Consider the following 21,095-nt stretch of genomic DNA (forward strand, 5'->3'; position numbering starts at 1 on the left):
ACCATCTAAATTGGTCTTTTATGTTTGCCACTTTGACGGAATACGGTTTTTCGGGCCCATTTATGCAGGCTTTAAAAGCACTATACTCCACACCCACTTCTCAGGTCCGATTGGCTTCGTGTCTCTCACCGCCCTTCCCCTTGAGTAATGGTACCAGACAGGGCTGCCCCCTGTCCCCTTTGCTATTCATCTTAAGTCTCGAGCCTTTGGCTGCTGCTGTTAGGTCCCACTCAGATATACGGGGGGTGACGCTGAGACGTGAAGAGTACAAGCTTTCGCTTTTTGCAGACGACATATTGTTAACAATCACTCGCCCACATATCTCCCTCCCTTCCCTCCATGTAACTCTAAACTTATTTGGTAGCCTATCCGGTTTTAAGATTAACCCAACTAAGACGGAGGCTCTTCCTATAAATGTCCATGCGGATACACTTACCTCTCTACAGAATAACTTCAATTACCATTGGTGCACCCACTCCCTGAAATATTTAGTGGTACGCTTGACCAACCTCTATTCAGCCCTATACCAGGCTAATTTCCCTCCTTTATTTATAGAAATAGGTAGATTGCTGAAGTCATGGACGAAGCTCCCGTTATCTCTCATTGGAAGGGTGAATGTCCTCAAAATGTCTATACTCCCCAAACTACTGTATTTATTTGAAACTCTCCCGGTATTAATTCCCATGAGCCAACTGAAAACATTACATAGGAATTTTCTAAACTTTATCTGGAACAACGCCTCCCATAGAATAGCCAGCTCGGTTCTCATGGCCCCCCGCTCACAGGGTGGCCTAGGAGCCCCCGATATAATTAAATACTATTATGCGACTCACTTGAGGGCCATAACCTCTTGGACGTCTAGATTTGCCCCAAACAGGTGGTCTGAAATAAAGATGGGAATTACAGTCCCTGCCCACCCATGCTCCTTACTGTGGCCCTCGAGTGATAAATCGAGTGATAAATTGTTTGCTCTTTTAAAAAAGGTCTGTCTAAACCCGTTGCTATTCACTCTTTTAATATGGAGGCGCTGTTCTGGTAAATTTTCCTTGTCGTCCCCTTGCCCACCCCTGATAAATATTATCTTTAACCCGGAAATTCCTGACAGTTTGTCCTATGACTCTATGCTGCCCTGGACTCGAGCAAACTTATTCCAATTACGACACCTAGTACATCCAATAACACGTACATTACTATCTTTCACGGACCTACAGTCAAAGCATAAAATTCCAAAATCCCTTTTCTATTCTTTCCTCCAGATTAGATTTAGATTTTTTACATCCCTGTCCCCCCTACTGACCTTTAGCGCTCCTACTGATTTTGAATCACTATGTGCTAGGGGCCCTCACGAACTTCACCAGATCTCCACTATCTATAAAATCCTACACTCAGATTCTCCCCTCTCTGAACACACCCATTTGTATATGAGTAAATGGTCCCACATACTGGGTAAACCCATCTTACTGGGAGATTGGAGACGAATTTAGGACGCTACCTCAAAAGTATCTAGGTGTGTAGGCCAGAAAGAAACCGCATATAAAATACTTATGTTCTGGTACAGAACCCCAAAATTTCTGGCAGCACATGGATTGACCCCACATAGCCATTGTTGGAGATGTAGCTCCTCTGTGGGTACCCACCTCCACATCTTTTGGGATTGTCCATTATTTACTCCCTTCTGGTCACAGGTCCATAATCTCCTCGAGAAGGTCCTAGGGACCAGCGTACCTTTTCAGCCTTTACATATGTTGCTAGGCCTACCTTTCCCCGAAAATCTCAAAAACTCTTTGCAAATTGGTGGCTTTTCTTTTACTGGCAGCCAAACGTGTCATCCCACAACGCTGGAGAGATACCTCCCCTCCAACCTTTGCACAATTCTTATCAACAATTGCTGATATTAGAAGGATGGAACGTCTTACAGCTGTCATAGATGATTCCTTACCCAGATTTGAAGCTATTTGGGAGAGATGGGACTCTTCTGAGTTTAACGCAGAGCCTCATCCCACCCCACCATAACAGATTACCCATTGCCCATATCCCCCCACTGCTTCATATAGGATAATGTCCCTTCCTTTCTTTTCTCGCTTTTTATTTCTCTTATGTATAAGTCATAGTTTGTCTATATAGGTTTCTACTCAGCAGAGCCATGATTAGCTGTTCTTGTTGAACTCGCTACTTAATTCCTAATTTCTTTTATTGTTATAACAAACATGTATACATCCGGACCTGTATGTTTCCTGCTGACAATGTGATTGTTTATTTCCTATATTCTCGATCAATCAAATGTCTGGATTTTGTTATTACTTTGTATGACTTAAAAATCTTTAAATAAACAATTAAAAAAAAAAAAAGTGTGAAACAACTGAAAATCTATTTCATATTCTAGGTTCTTTAAAGTAGCCACCTTTTGCAGCAGACACATCTCTAGAACTGTTAAGAGGAGACGGTGTGAATCAGGCCTTCATGGTAGAATATCTGCTAGGAAACCACTGCTAAAGAAAGACAACAAGCAGAAGAGATTCGTTTGGGCTAAAGAACACAAGGAATGGACAGTAGACCAGTGGAAATCTGTGCTTTGGTCTGATGAGTCCAAACTTGAGATCTTTGGTTCCAACCCCTGTGTCTTTGTGCGACGCAGAAAAGGTGAACGGATGGACTCTACATGCCTGGTTCCCACCGTGAAGCATGGAGGAGGAGGTGTGATGGTGCTTTGCTGGTGACACTGTTGGGTATTAATCAAAATTGAAGGCATACTGAACCAGCATGGCTACCACAGCATCTTGCAGCGGCATGCTATTTTATCCGGTTTGCGTTTAGTTGGACCATCATTTATTTTTCAACAGGACAATGACCCCAAACACACCTCCAGGCTGTGTAAGGGCTATTTGACCAAGAAGGAGAGTGATGGGGTGCTGCGCCAGGTGACTACCTCTTGTAGCTCATCAAGAGAATGCCAAGAGTGTGCAAAGCAGTAATCAAAGCAAAAGGTGGCTACTTTGAAGAACCTAGAATATGAAATATATTTTCAGTTGTTTCACACGTTTTTGTTATGTATAATTCCACATGTGTTAATTCATAGTTTTGATGCCTTCAGTGTGAATCTAAAGAAAACTCTTTGAATGAGAAGGTGTGTCCAAACTTTTGGTCTGTACTGCATAACAAATGTAAATATAAGTAAAAAGTCAAATATAAAGTTGGTGAAGCTTGAAGCGTGAACTTCCAATATGTGAATAATTCTTATATTCTTTTTAACTCTTTCCAACAACATCTGGCTCATTGTTTGACTTTCTGTGAGTCATCACCTTCAAGCACTTTACATCTGCTCCATTTGATTGGTGTATTTGAAGTCTATTGCTATTGAATATCTGGTCTTGCAGTGGTGCCCATCTCCCTATTGACATTCAGTTGGGTGTGTCTACTGATGGAGTGAAAACATATAAATTACTACCAGTATGTGGAACGACTTAAACAAAGTTTAAAAGAGGCCTATCAAATGGCTGAGGAAAATACTGCAACAATAAATGCAGCCAATAAAAGGTGTCTTGATGCCAAAATTTGTTACACAGACTTACACCCTGGTGATACAGTGCTTCTCCGCAATTTGGGGCCTTCAGCCAAACATAAATTAGCTGATCGCTGGTGAAATGAGTTGTTTGAAGTTATAGAAAAACTGCCTAGAATTCCAGTCTACAGGATTTGAGGACCCGAGGGTCGGATCAAGGCCTGGCATAGGAATCACGTGCTTCCAGTACCACAAGTTGCTACTGCTGATGAGAAGCCACAATCTGATATTGTTACAGATTTTAATGATGTGCCTGCAGACTGTGGAGACCAGAGTGATGATACTGACTGGTTTACACCTCTACCAGAGTCTCCTGTGCAGGTTCCTTCACCTATTACTGATGGGGGCCTTCCTCCGAGGCGATGTCTGAACCCAGCTACTCCTGTTTTTGAACCAACAGCCCAAAACTTTGTGCCTACAGTTCCCAGCATGGTTGGAGCACCAAGTTTTCCACTAATGCTGTCCCAGAGTTACCTGGACTAATGCCTGGGGGCTTGAGAGGTCATGTTCGATGACCTCCACCAACGTTTACTGATGACACCTTGGGAAGATCCTGCTATGCTGTACAGAACTATGTACAACCTCATGTTCTGATGGACATGATTATAGCTCATTCTAGACTGGTTAGCATGCATACCTCCCCAACCCACACACTTTCCCACACAGACAACCGTTTCCCGCATTCCCGCAATATATGACCTTTTCCCGCACAGGAAGAAGCCAGAGGAGGAGGTTTTATCGGGCAGCCCCCCCCCCCCCGCGCGCTTATCAACTGAGCTGTCTGGCAATATCTAGTGAAAAAAAATATTGCTGTCCCCCGCGGCAGCACCTCCGCTCAACAACTTTAAAGGGCAGAAAAGAAAATATCGCTGACCCGCGGTATTCCCATATTCAGAACCCCCCCCGCTCAACAAATTTGAAGACCAGAATGAATGTCCGAAGAATGCTAGAATGAATGTCCCACATTGTAATTTTTAAATGTTGGGAGGTATGAGCATGATGCCTATATGTTACTACCCATATTTTCTTTGCAATTAATCTCTGTAATAGATTGCTTCTGGAGAAGTGGTCTGCAGAAGGCAACAATAATGTTAACTTTTGCTATGTTTTGAGTGTATATCCTTGTCGGGTCGGAAGGATTTTCAGCAGGGGGGGAATGTAGTGATGTGATTATTTATTTGCCCATTTACCAAGTGCATACTCTTGTTATGCAGTGTTTGTTTGCCCTTTCCCAATATGGTTGCTATGCTCTATCTCACCAATGATGAGGTCTTCAAGAAGAGCAGAGGATGGCAAGGGGTTTTGTGGGTAAGTGGATGGAGAGAGAAATGGGGAGAGACATAAAATGTATTCCTGCTAAGAGAACACAGGGTGTGTAATTGATGCTGCTGCAGATTCATCTCACTGAGACATACATGGAGACTGTTAATGATTTCATGTTCCTGTTTGGAAAATACTTTGGTGGATGGTTCACTGAATGTTATTTCTTCAATAGATGGACTTTCAAATACAATGCTGTGTGGATTACTGTCTATGTGAAGATATATTTCTCAATTGGGATTTCACTTGCTATTCACAACCCCAATTGAGTGAAGGCACTGTGCTGGTTAAAGATTGTGTCCTGATCACACAGAATATAAAGTTTCTGCTCCTAAATACTATACAGGTGACACCATCATACCTCATTAGCTGCAGAAACAGAGAAAAATAGTGCTACATGTGGAAAACAGGTCCATTATCTGGCAACCAGAGACCCTAGCTTTCTGCAATAACTGAACGATTTCTTAAGCAAATATTCAGTTACTGGTATTTCAAACTCCTTAAAGAGACCCTCACCAGATCTTTTATTTCAACCGCAATGTTACCATAAGATTATATGTGCAGTTAACATAATTTAGGCATGTGCTTTCAACCTATAAAAGCCTCTCTTGTATAGACATCTGAAAGTCCAGAGACTGTTGCTGGGTGCCACCATTCTGGATGTGATGTCTGCAGCCCCAGTAGAGTTAGAGCTGTCACTTAAGTGATTCTATAGTATTGTGCTTATCTTCCCCTGGGAAAAAATCATCTCCTGGGCATAGCCCCTCCTCTTATAGGAGTGTCTAAGTATGCATTGTGTTGGCAGAGGAGCCAACACAACACATAATTAGACACTCATAGAAGAGGGGGTCTATTCTAGGGAATTTATTTTCCTGAATAGTCAGATTTACTAGCATGTTTAGAGGCACTGTGCAAGTGCATATACAATAATTGATTGTAAAAAAAAAATAAAAAAAATAAGCATTTAGAAAAAAAAAAAAAATATGTGTTTTTCTCTTTTACCTGTGATTTTTTTTAATTGATGACAGAGTTTTTTTTTTTAAACTGGTACATTCTCAGCTCCCTGCTTTTCAGTGTTGGCTCAGTTTCCACTGCCTTTCTTTTCTTGTTTGCAGGAATAAATCCCTCTAAACTTGAGAGAATCCAGCTGTGTTTGCAGCCAGCAAAGGAGGACCACACTTACAACCAAGTCTTAGTTGAACGACTTATCAGAATATTGAGTAATGCAGCAAATCCAGGTACAGAACACTTCCTAGCACAACCTGTGCTGAAAACATGTATACATAGTTATTTTCCTTTAGACCTTGTATGCACAAGTGTAAGAGTTGATATGTCTCAGCCACTCCTGCAGGAAAAAATGTTGCCTAATATACCTGAATATCTGTATTGTTGGCATACTGGGCCGGTTATTTATACCCCATAAACCTGTAATGGTCAGGCGACAATAACAATTTAATATAATCCACCACACTTAATTATTTTACCATGCACATGTTATTTTTTTTTTTTTTATAGTTCACTTCCAACATATTCATTGTATAACAGTATATGTGTCTTGTCCAGGGCTGGACTGGGACAAAAATTTGGCCCTGGACTTCATCCAGACTGGCCCACTTTAACAGGTCTCTAGTAGAACGGCTGGCACTGGTACTCTTATAGGCAGTACCAGTGGGGAAACTAGACATTAATTCTCCTGGGGCAAAGAATCGGTTTGATGCCCCCCACTTATGGGACAGGATTAGGCAGAAGTGAGAAACTCTCAGGCTGTTGTCACTGAAGCTGGCCCACTGAGCCATTGGCCCACCGGGAAAATCCCTGTAGTCCCAATGGCCAGTCCATCCCTGGTCTTGTCACCAAACCCAAATAATGAAAAGCGATCAATACATGATGTATTACATGCTGCCCATACTGACTCATTCACTAGTGTATTCTGCAAAAAATAGGTTGATCCTGCTGCTCTCTATCTCCACCTTTTGTGCATGTTTGAAATTCAACTAGGGATTTTGCAGCTGTGGTGGCAACTCTGCACATGCTTTATTTTCTGTTTCAATTGTTTTTATTGTTTTTGAAAAACAAGTAAACATAATGAGGTAATTTAGTGGAGCAGCAAACAATCCTTGTCTGCTCCAAACATGTAACAGGTAAACATACTGTAACGGTCACCACCGTTTACGACCTTCCATCGACCCACGACAGCTCATCTGACACTCCAACCAACAGGACCCGATCCATCCCATTTCCCAGAATAAGACGAGACACAGCTCTGTGCTTTCTGGTTTCAAAATGAATGACAACTTAAATGGTTAGCTTTCAGTCTTATATACAGTACAACAGGTTACAGTAATTACAGGAACAAAACTACACCCCACCCATACATCACACGATGAGCTTCAATCACATTATTTTAGATAATTACATAGATGAGTTAATTATCCCCCAGACGTTATGTCTCCGACAATAAGTCATTCATCTGCCCAATCCACATTGCACAGACGTCTGACCTTTAGAGTCACAACACATCTATCATCAATAGCACACAATGAAAGGTCTTCCAGAAGCCTGACCCAATTAACATGTCAACAGTCTACCCAGAGAGATGAGTCATAGAATAAACCAACACTTTGCAATCACCTGCAATAAGAGCCATCAGTAATGTCCCCTGTCCTGTAATTTAGGATATAATTTCTCAGTCACCCTATGGCCCTATCGGACATAAGGTGACCCTAGACATAAGAGTTATTAATGACGCTGGCACAGGAGTACCACTCATCCTTCCAAAGTCTGTTTGTCCCGGGTCATTCCGTTACACATACAAATACAAGGTTTGGGAGAAACTGGCGAGGACCATAGTACATAGTAGGGATGCACTGATGCCATTTTTTTTAACAAGTACCAATAATTTGTTTTAATTACTCCCTGATACCAATTACCGATACCTATCGCCTAGGAAGAAGAGTGGTTTGGGAGGTGGGGGATGCAGGGTAGCTGGGTGAGGCTGAGGCAAGGACAAGGTGGGGGGAGGGAGTAGGGTGTAAGTGAGGGCTGAGTAGGGGGTAAGTGAGGGCTGGGTGGGGGGTAGGGGGTAAGTGAGGGCTGGGTGGGGGAAGAGGACATGATAAGAGGGAGTTGGAGGTAAGTGAGGGTAGAGTGGGGGGTGTAGGGGGGTGAGGACAGGATAGGGGGGAATATGAGGTAAGTGAGGGCTGGGTGGGGAGGAGTAGGGGGGTGAGGACAGGATAAGGGGGAGTAGGAGGTAAGTGAGGGGGGGCATAGGGGGGTGAGGACATGATAGGGGGGATTATGAGGCAAGTGAGGGCTGGGTGGGGGGTGAGGATATGATGGGGGGGTAGGAGGGTAAGTGAGGGCATGTGGGGGGTGGGGGAGTTGCAGATTGTTAGACACTGTGGATATGGCTCATAGTATAATGATATATTATGATATAATATTTACATATATCATAAAAATAGTCAGAGAGCCCACAATAAAGAGTTAGTATCCCAATACAGCTATCCGAGGATTATCAGTATGTTGTGCAGATGAATCTTTATTTCATATTCCCATTCAGGACCTTCACACAGATCAGATGATGACAGATAAGATAACCCTTCATTTGATTACCAATCAGGCAGACTTTAGGTGCAGGTGTGACAGCACAGCCTTTAGGTTATATGCAGACTCACCCCAGTAACCCAAACTTGTTGCCGGAACCTGCATTCCTATCACATGATCTACCAACATAGAGACAGAATAGAGGAATCTTGTGTATTCTGGGCTGCACTGAGTGATAACATCCCTGCTGTACCTCCAGCTTGCAGAGCCCAACAGTACACATTGACAAGTGTCAGCACGCACTGCAGTCTGAGCAACATACAAATAATCAGAGAGGAGCTGGCACCACATTACACACACACAGACAGGGAGAACTTTTGCGGTTGGGTGAAGCTCAGAAATTTGGAGGAAACAGAGTGTACCCTGTTCATTCTCTATAGATGGGGGTGAGCGAAGTCCTTGAGAGATGGCTAAAGAGAGGAGGGAGGGGGAATCCACTCTAGAAGAATGTGTCAAGACTTGGATTATCATCCAGTCCCCCTCTGCTGAGTCTGCCCCCCTTGCACTCCTGTCCTATAGCAACATAACTAATCGGCGTTGCCCAACAAAGAAAATGCCTTGTTTGCCTCAGTAGATATGACCCTGCCTGTCAGTACACCCAGCACTGCAGAGGATATGCAGGAAGGGAATCCCATGGACAGGTGACATGGTTATTAAGGACGCGGCGGCACCGTTCCTTAACAACCAATAATTACTGACATTAATTTCTTTACATTTCTGCAGGTTTTTTAATGTAATCTTTATTTTAAAGATATTTGCAGATAACAGACAGTACATAGGTAAGATTTGTTGTGGGGCCCTCTAACATACATACATTAGTATTTGAGGAAGACATCAACTTGGTATGTACTACTACTAGAACATTTGAAAAACAGAAACAAGAGAGGGTTGACACCTGGTTAACCCCCAGCCCCCCGCCAATGAAGCATACATTAATTGATTGTGTGCGGGTTAGCTCAGTAGCAGATGTGTGTGAACCCCCTGGATGAGTTTACTGCACACAATTGGACACAATAAAACAGCATTGCAGGTGGAGAAAACAACAGTGTGGTTTATTTACACTCTATACAGTGGAAAAAAAAATAGCAGCAAAACAAAAAGAAACATGGAAATAAATCCTTGTCAACTTCACCACTTACTACACACGAAGGTTCCCTATCTATCAACTAGGTGCAGCCTTGTGCTGCCCCGGCACCTATCTCCCTCTTTTAGAGGTTTGCCACACAGGCGGTTGTCTCACTGCATAGGGCAAGTATCACACTCCCTAGTCTACACAGACACATAACTGGTTCCAGGATGGAGCAACTCCCTTTGCATGCTGTTTTTTTTTTTTTTTTTTTGTAGAGGCCTTAATGAGCCAACTTAATTCAGCTGGGCTCATTACCTCTACCCCTGCAGAACTCTCAGCACTCCCCCATGATGGTATAAGTTGGCATAAAGCCTGAATCTGGGACACACATATTTTCCATTCTGCATGCAACCATGCAATTTTACATGCCCGCTGTGTGTGTGTGTATGTGTGTATATATGTGTGTGTGTGTGTGTGTGTGTGTGTGTGTGTGTGTATATATATATATATATATATATATGTATATATATATATATATAATGTCATCATTGCCTCTTACTTACATTGTGCATCAATTAAGGCACTTGTAACTATCACTAGTGCCACTATCCCATATGCGGGATTATATTCTTCAAAATATGCCCAGGAGAGTCTGGGCTACACACACACACACCCAATGGCAAAGAACAGCGAGAGGGAAAGAAAAGAGGAAAACATAATAAGGAGAAGGAAAATCCATTCAAGAACCTCCCATCTGTCAACTTAAACAAGTATCTTTATGTATTAGGGACCTGCAAGTAGGCTAGCCAGGGGGACTATATTTTATCAAAAAGGGATTGTTTGTCGCATAGAAAACTGTTTTTTTTGGTTCAACATGATCCACATATGTTTGTGTTTCATCATTGCTATCTCTATAACAATGCTTTTCCATGCTATTGCAACTGTGGCTTCTAGGAACATAAAATGGATCAGTGACTGGGTGTGCTGGGGTACATTTTCCACTGGTTTATTAAGTAGAGCTACCCTAGCATCCTAAATTATATTAATCAGTGTGACCAAAAATATGATTGAATGAACCCTCATCCAAAGTGAGGGGCATGTCCACCATATGTTCAATATGGTGCCCATCTGGCCACAACCCCTGAAGCATGAGGATGAAGTTTCCAGATACATTTTGGTCAGGCGCTCTGGCACAAAGTACCATCTAGCATGTACTTTGTATCCTGCCTAAATCAGGGCAACATTGAGGGTACCTTTGTGGATTTGTAAACTCCATTTGCGCCAATTCTCTGCCCCAGGGGCCATGCCCAGGTTCCCCTCCCACGCCACCTGATGAGACAAATTAGTCGGGGGGCTGGTTAACAGTTTATAAAGCATCGCCCACCATCCAACACTGTCAGGATGTATACCGGGAGCCACTGAGGTGTGTGCAGAGCGTAGGGGTCATCTCCTGCAACTTATGTCCCATATGTGTAGTGAATAGGATAGTATGGGGCACAGAATAACCCTGTGTCTCAGGAGGGGTCCATAGGATAAGGTCCATTGTCAGTGGCGAGCAAGCCTGGTCCTCCTATGGGACCCAGTCAGGGCAATCATTTTGACTGTGTAGTTGATACAATTGGGCTAGCTGCGCAGAAATGTAGTATTTCCGTAATTCAGGACCACCCCGTTCTTTGGGAATGTACATTGTAGCCCTAGCTATCCTAGTTTTTTTGGTGCCCCAAATAAAGTGGCCGATTTGGGATTAAAATTGTCAAATAGCGTTGGCAGGTACTTGAATTGGCAGCGTTTGGTAGAAATATATAAAGTATATCTAGATAAGACTGTCATTTTTGCAGATGCAATTCTGCCTATCCATGATAGATTCATGTCAGATCATAACTTCAGGTCTTCTAGTAATTTAGCAAACAAGGGTGGGTAGTTAGCTTTATATAATTAGGCTATGTTGGAGGTCAATTGGATGCCCAAATAGGGGAAGGAGTTCAGTTGCCAATGGAAAGAATACCGAGACTGGATTGATGTTTAGCGCCTTTTTGTTGTGATTATTAGGCCAGAACATTTCACAAAGTGATTTAACAAAGACATTACATTTGGTAGAGTGGTGTGGGGGGAGGTGATGAACAGCAATAGGTCACCTGCAAATAAAGGACATTTCTCTGTCTCCCCCCCCCCCCATCTCTATCCCCAAAATGTCTGGATTAAAGACCTCGACTGTGGAATGCACTACCAACCACCATCCGACTGGAGTCGGACCACTTGGCCTTCAGGAGAATGATTAAAACTCATCTCTTCTGAGGTAAAGGGTTTCCTTACAGAAGGAATGGAAACAGCGCCCAGAGGCGATTCAGTTCGCAAGTGTTGCGCTCTATAAGTTTTTCACTCACTCACTCAAGATGTATTGCCATCACTAGCGGTTCCCCATGGCTACTTAAAACACAAATGGGGTTAGTGGACATCCCTGTTGGGTACCTGATGAGATGGGGATCAGCTTTGACTTATATCCTTGTAGAAGTATCTGGGCCATAGGTAGGCTATATAAAGAATGCATATACGTCAAAATTACATCTAGTCAGCAACCAAAAAAGGAAGGACCACAAAAGTGAATCAAATGATTTGCGAATATGGATGGACAGTAGCATCCCAGTCCTGTGCACTCCACCATCCCATGATGAGTGTAATAGAGATGTAAGGTCAATTGCTCTTCAGACCTGGTCAGCTGCCCACCTGATCAGAGTGTTTGTAGCCAGCTAGGAATGTCAACATCATATTTGCTAAAAAAAATCAGGTCTGTATTAATAAATGATATAGGATGGTGCGTGGCTATGTCATTGTGATCCTTGTTGGGTTTGGGAATGAGGGCAATACAAGCTCTATTGGAATCTACATCTATTGGGCCACCTTTTTGTATGTCTTTAAAAAATTGGGTTAAGGAGGAAGTCAGTAAGGTTGCACATTTTTTTTTTATAATACAGGGTCGTAAAACCGCATGGGCCCAGTGTTTTGCCCACTTGGGCTTGATTTATGGCACTCAATACTTCCTCCACCATAATGCCCTTGTCTAGGAAGTCCATGTGGTCATTTGTCAGTGGGAATGGGAAGATGATCAACACAGTCGTCAAACTCTTGTTGGTCAGAGACATTGCCGCCATGATATAAAGTCCCATAACAAGTTTGGAATTCCTGTAGGACCACTTTAGGATTTTGGGTGAGGGAGCCATCTGATTTCCTAATTTTGGAAACATGTGGAGGGGGATGCCTGGGAGCCAGCTTTGTCGCCAACAGTCTACCAGGCTTGTCTCTTTGGGCGTAAAATCTGGCCTTGGTCCATCGCAGTTGTTGTTCTGCCTTCATAGTAAGGCAAACATTTAATTCTAATTGAGCTGCTTCACAATACGACCAAAACTATTCATCTTGTATCATACATCCACCGTCACAATTTAAAGGCTTGCCTCCTGTCGTTTGACGCCGAGAAGGCGGTTGACCGGGTCAATTGGCAATTTATGTGTCTCTCCCTGGAACAGGTGGGCCTTGGTCCCACCTTTGTTTCCAAGGGTATTGCACTATATTCTCACCCCTCTGCATCTGTCCTGGTTAACGGCTCCTCCTCCGCACCCTTTCGGATCTCTAATGGCACTCGGCAGGGCTGCCCCCTATCGCCCCTGCTTTTCGTTTTGGTAATTGAACACCTAGCCCAGGCCATTAGACATAATGCATCTATAGTAGGTATTAAGACACCCTCCTCCGATTATAAGCTTTCCATCTCTGCGGACGCCCTCCTGGTTTACGTCCAACTGGTTTACGTCCAACAGACGCACACGTCCCTCCCCTCCCTGATGAATGAATTCCGTAGATTTGGGGATTTTAGTAACTTTAAGCTGAATATGTCCAAAACTGAGGCCCTTAACATATCCTTGCCACGAGAGACCCTTACTCAAGTTCAGGCGAACTTCCCCTTCCAATGGAGTTTCAAAGGCATCTCATATTTGGGGATAACTATCCCTTCTAATTTATCGGAGCTTTACGCTCTTAATTATCTCCTCTTACTGACTCAACTCTGGAAGGATCTGGATACCTGGAACTCATCTCCTATACCCTGGTTCGGCCACATCAACATGTTAAAAATGGACATCCTTCCTAAATTACTCTATTTGTTTCAAACGGTGCCTATTTCTGTCCCTAAACATTTATTTTCCTCCCTGAGATTGATGTCCATTTGTTTCATCTGGCATCAAGGTATGTCCCTCATTCGCCATACTCTGCTCACTTATCCCAAACTACAGGGTGAGGTAGGCCTTCCTGACTTTGAAATGTATCACATGGCGGCCCTTCTTTCTAGGGTTCTGGAATGGTTCCCTCGCCCCTTCCCCAAAGTGTCTACTATGGTGGAACAGGACTTGTCTCCCCATGATCTTCGGGCCTTACTCTGGGGTTTTGGGCAACACTTACACCTACTGTCCGTCTCTTCCACGTTGACTATTGCTGCCCTTCATTTATGGTACAAAAAAGGGATGTTTTCATTACTGTCCTCGGACCCCTCGCGCCTCACGTCTTTGTTTGATAACTCTGCTCTACCTCAAGGCATGGGTTCCAGCTCGGTGGGCCCCTACTCCCGCTTCGCCTGGCCAGTGGTGTGCTCTTTTGTAGACTCCACTTCAGGTGCCCCTGTAGTGCCAGTTTACCGTGGTAATTGGCTTACAGCCCTCCACGTATCTTCCTTTTGTTCCGACCTCTTTTCATCTCCCCACATCCATAGGCCCCAGAAAGAATACAAGCACTGTGCTCTCTCTTTGGAAACCACCAGACATTCACTTTCTACCATATACACGCTACTACACGCATTGATACATGATCAGCCCCCCTCTTACACAAGGAAGTCGTCCTCAGATCTGGGAAAGGAATTCCACACGGTAGACTGGCAAAAGTCCTACCATTTTACACACAAGTCCTCAATCTCCTGCTATTCCCAGGAGAATAACTTTAAACTTTAAACTTATCTCTCGATGGTACAAGGACCCTCAATCTTTGCATAATATTTTTTCCATCCATGCCTGCTTCGTGTTGGAGATGTGGTGCGGCAGATGGTAGTTACCTCCACATTTGGTGGGATTGTTAGCCCATTCAGCCCCTCTGGTCGCAGGTTTTTGCCATATATAGTAGTTTATACGACCGGCCTTTGACACCGTCCCCGGAGATAGCTCTATTGTCTATGCTGCCTGGCTCCATAGCCTCTCAGAAATGCACGCTGTTACGTTTTTTCCTGTCGGCCGCTAGGCAGCTTATCCCTATGTTTTGGAAAACTACCACCACCCCCCCTTGGCTTTGTGGGTATCCACGGTCAATGATATTATGCGCATGGAAGAGATGCTGGCCCTTGATACTGACACCTTCGACAAATTCAAGACCCTCTGGCTCCTCTGGATTAACTACTCTGCCTCAGATTCCCTGAAAACTTTATTGGTACATCTAAATTAATCCTGCTTCTTAATATGATTTCATCATGTAGGTTTGACTTGCCGTGGTCTGCTCGGTCCCTTCTTTCTGTGTCTTCTTTTCCTTCTTTCCTTTCTTCCGCTATCCTCTATTGCTCTTTCTCCCTTTCTTTTTTTTTTTTCCTTCTCCTTCTTTGATTTCCTTTCTCTTTTGATAAACATCTCAGTTGAATGAGTCAAGTGTTGTGATTTATAATTTAGCTAAGCCCTCACTGTCCTTTAAATGGAATTGCACTGTATGCTCCCCGTAGGCGGTGGAGCCTCTGAGTTTTTGTTGATAATGTAGCATGCTGAGGGTTGCTGATGGGATCTGTATTGTGTTCTCCTGTCACGCGGACACTTGACACTGTTTGTACTGTTGTTTTTCTTTGTCGAAAATAATAAAACATATATTTGACTCTAGTTGAGCTGCTTCAATACTGTCAGGCAAGTCTAGTTGGGGGTTGTATTTATGTTTGTTAAGTAGGGCGGTCAAGTCATCCTCTTTTTGTTTTAACAGCGCGCTGTAGTGTTCCCTGTACCTGGCGGCCGTCTGAATCAAAATATCTCTAATCATAGCTTTGTGGGCGGCCCAAGTGCACATTGAGGTGTGTGACAGATCTTTCAAGGAAAAATATTCCTTTAATGCAATTTCAATGTGCGAGCAGGTGCCTGGCTTGTTAAGGTGAGATTATTTTAGATGTCAGGTAAAGGAAGCTGTGGGACTGTGCAGTCAAGAAAGAAGAACCACTGCTGGCAAGTGGTCAGACCACAGGGTTTCCAATATCTTGAAAGAAGAAATTAATGGTAGAGAGGTGGCAGATGTGAAGACATGGTCTATCTGTGAATACATCAGGTGGACATGCGAGTAGAATGTGTAGTCATGGTTGTGCTATTGAACTTCTGCCAGATGTCCACCAGATTAGTGTTGTGGGTCATATTTGGTACTCAATTTTGTGTGTTTTTAAAACTTGAGATCCCAGTGGGTGCATCTTATCTAGTGAAGAATCTAGGGTAATATTGGAGTATCCTTTTATTAGGGGCATGACTTGGAAATGATGGGGTAGTTGCTGTAGTAGGTCGTGGAAAAAAAGTCAGCTGGTCCTTTTTTGGGGCATAATAGGAGAGAAGCATCACTCGAGTGCCCTCAAGGTCTCCCTTGACTAGTAAATAACGACCTTCTGGGTCAGTGATAATCTGCGAGGGGGTGAAAGCTAAACTTTTAGCAATGCATATGGACATTCTCTGTGTCTTATCTGAAGTGTTAGCTAGAACAAAGTTTGAACAATGTTTATGAATATAGTTGGGTTTATAAGAGGATGGGAAACGGGTTTCTTGGAGAAACACAGTCTCCACTCCTACCAAATGGAAGTAATTAAAAGCCTTTCATCTCTTCACAGGCGAGTTAAGTCCCTGTATATTATTAGCCGGATTCTCGTAGCACTTACGCCGGCAAATCTACAGATATGCCGCATAAGTGTAAATGTGCGCCGTTGTATCTCTGTGCCGTACCCATAGAACTAGATACGCCTGAAAATAGGCTTCTTCCAACTGACATAACTTTCCTACGCTGGTGTATGGTGGGCGCATATTTACGCTGGACGCATCTGGCGCTCCCATTGATTTCCTATTCAAATATGCAAATGAGGGAGATACGGCGTTTCACAAACGTATGTGCGCCCAGTGCAGGCTATGTGCGGTGCACGTAAGTTGTACGTCCGGCCTAAAGTTACCCCTCATAAAGCAGGTGCAACTCAGCAACAGACGTGCACAGGTCAGCTGGAGAGCAGCTGCAACAGCACTGTTACGGACGAGCTAAGCAACCACACTTGCATGACAATACATCTGTATGCCAACATGCCAGGGGCAGCCATGGTCATAGCACTACTACTGTGTCCACAGGCACGTATGAGGGCACGGGAGAGGATATACCGAACGCGCATAAACGTCTTTGGCATGGGGGAATCGGAGGTGTATCGCATCTTCAGATTTAGCCCTGATGCCATCCTGGAATTAGCCAAAGCCCTGCATGATGACATCACCAGCAAGACACAACACTCACATGCAGTGCAGCAACTGGTCAAGGTACTGGCAACACTGCATTTCCTTGCAAGTGGATCTTTTCAACCTACAAGTGGAGTTGTAACTTTAATACTTTCCCCTTTCATCTTTTTTTTCTTCTTTCTCTTTCCCTCTTTTTTGTTCTCTCTCTCCCCCCTACCAGGGGTCTTCTACCGCCCTAGGGGTATCCCCCCCACCCTAATGTACTAACTCAATCTGGACAGGCTGGAAAAAGGAAATATAAGTTATTAAATGGTAAACTCTAGAAAGGAAGGATGTGGGATAAAGGTATAATAGAGTAATATAGGAGTTCGGGACCATGGGGCCTTTTATATAGACTTTCCAATATAGGTTGGTAAAGATAATACGTTGAGACCGGTTTTAAATAGGGTAGGGAAATGAAATGTTCTGTATTTGAAGGATAAAACATAAGTATGTTAGATGACTGTTTTGTAAATGAACTGAAATGAGAAATTAATAAAGAGATTTTGGAACAAGTAGAGTTGTGGCTGGAATGTCACAATCCAGCATGAGCAGATGCGTGCACCAGGTTGTCCCCGCAATCCTAATACGCATGTCCCACCACATCATCAAACACACCCATGAGCATCTGTGGCAGAAGGCAATGCATGATTTCTACAGATTTTTCGGATTCCCACGCACCGTGGGGGCCATTGATTGCACACATGTGACACTATGACCCCCCGTGCCACAGAGCACATATACTGTAATCGTAAGCAGTGGCATTCCATCAACGTACAGGTGATAGCCGTTGCCCAATGCCTCATATGGCACGTCCATGCCAAACACCCAGGGGCCAGCCACGACAGCTACATATTCCGTCAAAGCAACATCCCAACAGAATTTGAACAGAACGTGTACAGGGACAGCTGGCTGGTTGGTGAGTGACATGGGTGTCAGGCATGACTGTCATGATGCAGACATCACGAGGGGCACACGCACGGCTAACATCCTCCTGTCTTTTCCCTTCCAGGTCACTCTGCATATGCACTTGGGCCTCATCTCATGACTCCATACCGGAATCCCCAAACCAGAGGAGAGCGAAAATACAATGCTGCACACATACGTACCCGTGCAGTGGTGGAGCGCACATTTGGCATCCTGTCGGGCATGACAGTCTGACCCCATGATGCAGACATCACAAGGGGCACATGCACGACTAACATCCTCCTGTCTTTTCCCTTCCAGGTGACTCTGCATATGCACTTGGGCATATCCTGACTCCTTATCAGAATCCCCAAACCAGAGGAGAGAGAAGATACAATGCTGCACACATACGCACCCGTGCAGTGGTGGAGCGCACATTTGGCATCCTGAAGTCCCGTTCCCGATGCCTGGATCAGTCCGGGGGGACCCTGTTGTATTCCCCAAACTGTGTGTGCCACACGCACCACATCCATCTCACATTGGATTAGCCCAAGTCCACCATGCAGGACTTGGGAGCAGCAACGCCAAGGCCCCAATGGTGTTGCTGTCCATTCATACCACATTTACACGGTCGTGGGGATAACCTCTCCCCAGGTATGCCACCCCCACATTCACACACCAGTCACACTGTAACCTGCACTCCTCACCGTGTGCATTCACTCCAAAATAAAAAAGCTCAGAACCCGAGCACATAACCAAAATAAAAAAGCTCAGAACCTGAACACATAACCAAAAAAAAAAAAGCTCAGAACCTGAGCAAAACCAAAACAAAAGACTCATTTGCCCTGTCGTGGGCTACACCTGGTGCCAAGGCTCCTGCTCCTCAGTTGCCTGGGGGGAGCCTCGGGTGGGGGGGTGGGGCAGAGGAGCTGTACTTGTTGGACCCCACGCCTGAAAATGGGAGGAAGTGGACAGATGCACAAAAACGTTACCACACTATTCATTTACAGCAAGCTGATAAGAGATTTTTCACATCCCAAACGTCCTTTGAGGAGTGGGAAAAAACTGGCCACATGTTTGCTATGATAGCTAGGTCGCAGCAGCCACCCCAAGTGGTACACAGTATTACCACATCAACGCAATTGACTGTTACGGACACGCCCTCTATATTGAAGGAGTTTCACTCCTATCAAGACTTCTACTCCTCTAAAGTGACATACCCAGTAGAGGACTTGACACGTTTTTTGGAGTCTATTACACTCCCCCAACTTAAGGAGACGGATAGGGAGTGCCTTAACGCACCCTTTTCCCTTGAAGAATTCCAGATTGCGTTGGCCACCTTTCCAAACTCAAAAGCCCTGGGAAATGACGGATTGCCAATTGAACTGTACAAAAAGTTTGGTGGAGTGCTCCTACCAGAGCTACTACATACGCTTAAAAACGCTCTTGACTTAGACTCCCTGCCTAGATCTATGTATGAAGTTGTAGTGGTAGTAATATTGAAACCAGGGAAGGAACCTGACAAGCCTGATTCATAGAGACCTATATCACTGTTGAATACAGACTTGAAACTCCTCACCAAAGTGATTGCCACACGACTTTCAGCGGTGGTGACTGCACTGGTGCACTCGGACCAGTCCGGTTTCATAGATCTTGTGGCGACTTTTTTCTTAATATGCAGATCCCAACTGACAACCAGGGGCATAGAGCTATACTCTCGTTAGACGCTGCTAAGGCTTTCAATAGCGTGGAGTGGGAGTATTTGTGGAAAGTGCTGGAGAAGTTTAATCTGGGTGAGGGTATTATTTATTGGATTAAATTATTATATAAAGCACCTAAAGCGTGTATCCGGATAAATAACACCCTCTCACCCTCGTTTGATTTACATAGGGGAACAAGGCAGGGTTGCCCCCTGTCCCCATTGCTTTTTGCCCTGGCCATAGACCCCCTGGTGGTGGCTATAAGGGGGAATTTAGACATGCAGGGTTTTAGGCGGGGAGAACTAGAAGATAAGTTGGCACTATATGCAGATGATGCGCTGTTGTTTCTGGGCGACACGTCTGCATCTTTGATCCATCTTATGGAACTGGTTCATACCTTTGGAACTTTTTCCGGTTTTAAAATTAACTGGGATAAGTCTACTCTTCTTCCACTGGACCCGCTCCTGGGACCTTTGCCGCATATTGCTGACCAGATTAAAGTTGTGGATAAATTTAAGTATCTAGGTATTATGGTCCATCCTAATTTAGATTAATATATTAAGTTGAATGTGGAACCCGTTCTTAAACAATTTCAGGAAAACACAACTAGTTGGATCAAATTGCCGCTGTCCGTTGTCGGGCGCTGTAACTTGATCAAAATGATCTGGAATTCTCAGCTACTCTATGTGCTCCACAATGCCCCCATCTGGATTCCTGCCCAAGTATTTAAGAATATGAAATAAAAAAAGACAAGTTCAAAGGTTTTGATTCAAACCTGTTAATAGTAACAAAGCTCAATGGGAATATTTGTCGAATTTGGGACATACAATACTTCAACAAATACCTTCAAATTCCAAAATTTTACACAGAGGGTTGGTTCTATAGGTCCTAGTATTTCTTTTCGCCCATCTCAGAAGCCAGGGCATCCAAGTCACAGATTATCTGGACAACCTTTTCCTGAAGGACATATCTACTTTCCAGCTATCTGCAAAACTCCACAAAGCAATTCAGATGCTCCAGGTTTTTAGTTATGCAATACATTTAAACAAATTATTTTGTCAGTCTTGTTTTCACCTTTTTTGGGACAAGTCATGAACACATCTCAAGGAAAAATGTTCCTTCCAGAGTTGAAAATTCTCTGAGCTCATGCATGGGAAATGGTCAAGGAGACATCCCACAATGAGATTCCCCATGAGAGTTAAATGCTAGGCCACATTGTAGCCTCATTTGAGATTGTATCCTTAATCTTAATTAATGTGTGACCTCTCAAACACAACATCTTGTCAACCTGTAACAAGCATTATTATTAGCTTAACCTACCCATGCTCCTGTCCAACCAAGCAAGGATCTCAATAACTGAGTTGATGATTGAAATTTCCCAACTTTAACTCGGCCTTACCAATGGGGTATGTCTTCCCTTC

At 43.9% G+C, this 21,095-nt stretch overlaps 1 protein-coding gene across 13 annotated transcripts in view; it reads left to right on the forward strand.

Annotated features, from left to right (window-relative positions):
- CLEC16A (C-type lectin domain containing 16A) overlaps window positions 1-21,095 on the forward strand; it is a 1,403,906-nt gene that overhangs the window by 767,912 nt on the left and 614,899 nt on the right. For 12 of the 13 annotated variants that reach the window (XM_040358542.1, XM_040358539.1, XM_040358533.1 and 9 more), the window contains one exon: window positions 5,995-6,117. The exons of the other annotated variant lie outside the window; for it this stretch is intronic. In XM_040358542.1, the coding sequence (XP_040214476.1) occupies window positions 5,995-6,117 (123 nt within the window). The remainder of the gene's footprint in view (window positions 1-5,994; window positions 6,118-21,095) is intronic. 13 annotated transcript variants of the gene reach the window in all.

The sequence above is a fragment of the Rana temporaria genome, chromosome 6, assembly GCF_905171775.1.
Source record: "Rana temporaria chromosome 6, aRanTem1.1, whole genome shotgun sequence".
NCBI lineage: Eukaryota > Metazoa > Chordata > Amphibia > Anura > Ranidae > Rana > Rana temporaria.